Consider the following 5,333-nt stretch of genomic DNA (forward strand, 5'->3'; position numbering starts at 1 on the left):
GAAGCTGATATTTTACTCTTTTTAGTGGATCTTTCTGGACTCCAATTTGCAGAAAAAAAACATATTATTGGATAATCTGACTGCATTAAGTTCTTATTTATTGTTTTTTTTTTTAACTTGATGGTCAAAGTGGTGGGAGATGCTCCTACAGGAACTTTGCAGACACACACACCCTGACAGACAGCAGCATGAACAGTGAGCGCCCTCTTGTGGTTGAGACAGAATGTAAAAAACCAGAATCATCAATAATTCTTCCATGTATGCTCATTTTCTTTATTTTGAAGAGGCATTTGATTGTTTCTCAGACATGGATAACAGTCAACCTGCTCAAATGTTGAGCAGAAAACCAGGAGGAATTCATCTTTGGGAGTCTGACATCAAAGACGGACTATCGGCACACGTGTACCAGTGCTGAGGAAATCTGTCTCCATGAGCAAGGACAGTTTACAGTTTTTGTGGCACTGCGGTTTGAAAAGGCTAATAAAGTGCGAGAAAACATTCTTTACCCAGAGAGGAAAAAAAACATGCTTCTAAAAATGGCTTTTGACATTTGATTAATATTCATTTTTAAACCCAAAGAGATCCTGATGTTGAATTCATGGTCTGCATAGCATCAATTAGGAAAGACCAGATCACAAGTGAGATTTAAAGCAGGAAGTGATCCCATCACTTGAAAGGAGAGCAGCCACATCTTCACTGGAGTTCCCAAAGCTACAAAATGAAGAAGTCTTTTTTTACAGCTTTCTTTCGTAAGAAATATTGTCTGTAAAAACACAACAGTAAAAGTTTTGTTCTACTTTAAGAAAGTCAATATCTTAATCTAAGAAAAATAGATTGCAGCATGGCTGATCTCTTAAAAAAATGTTCCAATCCTCTGTTTTTTTGCATAATTTATCAATCGCTTTTTTTTTTTAGGCCTTTAATGTGAAGGGATTTTTTAAAGAACCACTCTAAAACTTGCTTCGTCTTTAAATTTAAAAATCTTAAAGGGAAAAATATTAATTGAAAGCATTATATATATAAAAATATATGTTAAAAAATCAAATCTGACAAATTATAACCCTTTTTTTTAACTCAGGCACAATTTTGCACATAAAAATATATTTCTGATCTTATTTAAACATGCAGTGAGATCATTAGATAAAGGTAACTAAAACCCATGTTTCCAACTATCCCAACAATTAAGATTTATCACACACACACAATACAATCCACAACCAGACAAAATATGCAATAAATCTAAATAAAAGTAAAAGCTTAAATACCCTGGCCCCATATCAAAATATGCTAAACCTACTTACACCCCATAAGTTTGTCTGATTTGCATAGGGTTCTATATCAACCACAACGTTATATTTTTTTACAAAACATTATAAAGGGTAAGGCGGAATAAATACAGCATCAATTAATTAATCAGCTCTGAATTGTCTTTTAGGACATTTTTGGGAAACCCTGGAAAGAGATTGTAGGAAAACAACCGTTTTAGAACGTTTTTTTGGACTCCTGAGGTACCGTCATGATTGTGCAGAAAAACACAAACGATCCAATGAGCCGAGACGCTTCTGTGAGGAAAAGATCGGATCGATTATTCGTTCTGAAAGGCCACCTGAGAAGAATGCTGAAGCATGTTGGGGGTTTGACATTCAGAAGAAGAGCAGTTCATAGAAAGGGTTAAAAGTGCAGAAATTCATTATTTTTTCATAAGCGGGAGCTAAACAAGCGTCCAGTCTTTGGTGAGTGGACCTGCAGCAAACAGGTCAAAACATCTCAGCTTCTCCTCCCAGGCAGCTCCAGTCTTGACCTACGAGTGATTATAAGCTATTCGTGAAATGTATTCTTTCAAATGAGGAAAATAATGTTTTTTGTTTTCTTTTTTATAAATCCCATCTACTCCTCCATAGGAATGCAAGACAGGATGGAGTGCTCCTGTGCGATGGCTGCCAGCTCTTTGAGGAACTCGGTGAAGAGGACGGTTGCAAAGACCTCCGTCTGCTCCACAGAGATGGTTTTGGGTTTTGCAGGTGGTGAATTCTTTAGGATTCTTCCGCCATCGTGGTGGGTGGAGCCACTGCTTTTGTCTAAAACACAAAGAAGAAAAAATAGAACTTCATCCCTATGAGTGTTGCTGTGGATTTCAGTATTTATGAATATTTCGGTTGGGTTATTATGAACACATTCATAAAAGGCGAAAGGATTGAGACAGTGAAATAAAATAAAAAAATCTCATCTCTTTTATTTATGTTTTTGGAGCTGGTTCAGCTCTGCAGCTACCCAGAGACTAATCAAAAACTTGGCTGACGCTCCAGGGCTCAGATGAGACTGTTCTTGACTAATGAGGCTGCGTCTGAGCTACAAAGGCCAGATTTAATGAAATCATGTACGACTGATTCTCTCTGCTAAAACCAGAACAGTATCTGCGGAGTCATGCTGGGACTCGCGCCTTTTGCTCATCACAGGTTTTAGTAATGGCAGACACAAAAAAAAGGAAAATAAGAGAAAAAAGAAATCCTCACCTGCTGCTGTAATGGATGAAGCCTCCCTTGCCAACAGCCAGTGCTGGGCGGCAGTGATCAGCTCGCTAAAGTCCTTCCTTCTGGCAGCCTCCTCTTCAATCTGGTTCTTAACAGTGGCTAGCACCTGAAAAACAACAAAAATAAAAAACATTTTTCTGTAAAACTGAGCATCTAAATATCAGAACCAGCCTTGTGGTAGAGTGTCCATCCTGAGACTGGAAGGTTGTGAGTTCAAATCCAGGCTAAGTCATACCAAAAACCATAACAATGGGACTCAGTGCCTCCCTGATCGACATTCAGGGGTTGGATTGGGAGGATAAACCACAAAAGGCTTCTAAAGTGCAGCTGTGTCCACAGCACACCACTCCCCCCCAGGGTCAAATGCGGAGAATAAATTACTCACACCTAAGTGTGTAACAACTAATGAGACTTTAACTTTAAATGGGGCTGTGACTAGTATCTGATAGTCAGGATCTGTTCCCAAACAGTCGAGTATGAATATTGGAGAAGGCTGATTAGCAATCTGTATAAATCAAGTGGAGTGTAGTAAAAATACACTTAAGGAAATGTAATAATCATTCTAAAATACAGAATAATGTTGGATTTTAAGTACATAAACTAAACAAACTGAATGCGCTACTGTCACCAGAAGTACATCGAACTTCAAAGTAAAATGTCGGTGATTTGTTGATGTGTTTTTCACATTGACGCAGATTTAAATAAAAAAAGGGACTGAAGTCCTGTTGAGCAAAATTAGTTCTGGAAAAAAATGCTTTAAGTCCTAATCAGAAGACTGCATGTTACCTGGTAAAGGGAGCGAACCGTTGGCTGGAAAACCAGGTTGGTGTTGAGAAGGAATGAGCGAAGGAGAGGCTGAGGGTAGGCGGCCAGCTGGGCCAGGATGCCGGTCAGCAGCAGGTTGACGTGCAGCGGGTTTGAGAGCATGTTCTCCAGACGAGATAGCAGCACACTTATGAAAGGACCTGCAGGAAGAGTGCTCAGCCTTTACCTGACCTCTATACACAGCCAAACAATTCCCCTGGACTCACCTGTAAAAGGCACAGCAGGACTTTTGTTTGTACTTCCACTTCGAAGCTTGTTAACGGTTCCGAAGGGCGACAGCAGTTTGTCTGGCTCTGGTGTTTCAGCGGAGAAGGAAGTAAAGTCCATCTCCTCCTCATCCGTGGGCTCCTCCACAGGCGCCTTCGGTTCGTCTCCGTCAGCTTTGACTTGTTTTCCAACTGATTCTGTGTCCAGAGTGCGAATGAGCTCCTCGTACTGATCCAAAAAATCCTCCCCTGCCTCCACTGCAGCAGCGTTTTGGAGATTGGCGTTACAATCTGTCGGACTTTTAGACTTCAAACTCTTTTTAGTTTTCTCACAAATCCCAGAAGCTGCTGGGGCTTTTCTGGGAGCAACATCTGCTGAGTCATGCTGGGTTTCCTCTGACGAGGAACCGTTGGGCATGTGTTTTGTGCATTCCAAGTCTGTGGAGTCTTTCTTAGCAACGAGATCGTAAACCATGACATCATCCTGGAAGTCGTTTTCCTCGATGTAGGAGCCCTTCACCAGCATTATGGCAGTTCTCCTCATTTCTTGAATGTGTTTGGGGGGCTCAGCAGGAGGTGGCTGGGGGGGCTTGCTCTCTGCAGGAGCCTCGCCCGTCTGAACTGGGCACACGTCATAACTGTCGTCCCACTCCAGCTCCAGCGGGTTGGTAGAAGAGGCCTCTACGCTTAGCTGCGGGCTGGGTCGTGGATGAGGCAAGCGCAGCTTTGGGACTCCCTTCAAAGACGCCTGCAGCTGTCGACCCGGCTCCTCCAGCACCCCCGGCTGGTATTTGTCCGGAGGCGGGTCCTCCCCGTCGTACGGCGCCGACCAAACCCCACAGGCCCGCATGCAGCTGCTGATGCTCAGGCGAGCGTCGTAGAGGTAATGAAGGTAGCTGACATCCAGGTAGATTTCCGAGCCAATGGTGCAGGAGTTTCCGGAGCCATCGCCCACTTCCGAGAAGATCTGAGACTTCTCTAATAAAGATGGATAAAAACAAGAGTTATGAAACCTGGCGTGTAGAACAGCTGCGCCACTCTCACACGGAGCAGAAATAATGAGTTTGACACGAAACTTCAGGCGGTAAAGTGATGCAATGGCACCAGACAGCAGGAGCTCTCACTATTTGATAAAATACAATCATCCTGGTTTCTTGTTCATGCTCCAATTAAATGTAGATCAACATCATACAGTGCACCATATGCTGGAGCAGACCCTGCTAGTGTCACATTAATACAACTATCTGCCAAATAAAAGAGCAACACGGAAATGTTAGAATCCACAGGAATTTTCCATCAAGCCTGTTTCTCGTTTTACACTTGAATTTTATGTTCTGTTTGCGCCTATATCACTTTATAGACACAGCTATGAATACCTAGGTTTAGCTGTTTTTAATTCAGCAAATGATATGATCACAATGTAGCAAAAGAGAGATTTCTGAATATGAAAAGGGGCACAAATTATGCGATAAATCATCACAGCTCATGCAGAGCCAGGCAGTCCAGTAAAAAAAAAAAAATCAAAATTTTCCAATTAAATTTGTTGAAAATGATATACATAAATGTATATATATATATTAAACTGAATTACAAAAGAAAACAATATTTTTTTATATCAACAGTATATTTGTAATTTTTTTTTAAATAAATCAAAATACAAAAAATGTATTTTAATGTTAATGTTGAGAGCATTTTTTTCTATAATTTTATGGGTGATAAATAATATTCTTTTCATCCATCAATCATACCTGTGGAGCTGCTGGGGGTGTCC

The 5,333-nt window shown here is 41.0% G+C and overlaps 1 protein-coding gene across 2 annotated transcripts in view; it reads right to left on the reverse strand.

Moving 5' to 3' along the window:
• Positions 1 to 1,858: 1,858 nt before the first annotated feature.
• Positions 1,859 to 5,333, reverse strand: part of fam160a1a (family with sequence similarity 160 member A1a) — a 25,503-nt gene continuing 22,028 nt past the window's right edge. For both annotated transcript variants that reach the window (XM_024259610.2, XM_036212155.1), the window contains exons 11-14: positions 3,563 to 4,540; positions 3,318 to 3,496; positions 2,514 to 2,637; positions 1,859 to 2,078 (exon numbers count right to left, since the gene is read on the reverse strand). In XM_024259610.2, the coding sequence (XP_024115378.1) occupies positions 1,888 to 2,078; positions 2,514 to 2,637; positions 3,318 to 3,496; positions 3,563 to 4,540 (1,472 nt within the window). In that variant the 3' untranslated portion in view covers positions 1,859 to 1,887. The remainder of the gene's footprint in view (positions 2,079 to 2,513; positions 2,638 to 3,317; positions 3,497 to 3,562; positions 4,541 to 5,333) is intronic.

This window comes from Oryzias melastigma, linkage group LG1 (assembly GCF_002922805.2).
Source record: "Oryzias melastigma strain HK-1 linkage group LG1, ASM292280v2, whole genome shotgun sequence".
NCBI classification, from domain to species: Eukaryota; Metazoa; Chordata; class Actinopteri; order Beloniformes; family Adrianichthyidae; genus Oryzias; species Oryzias melastigma.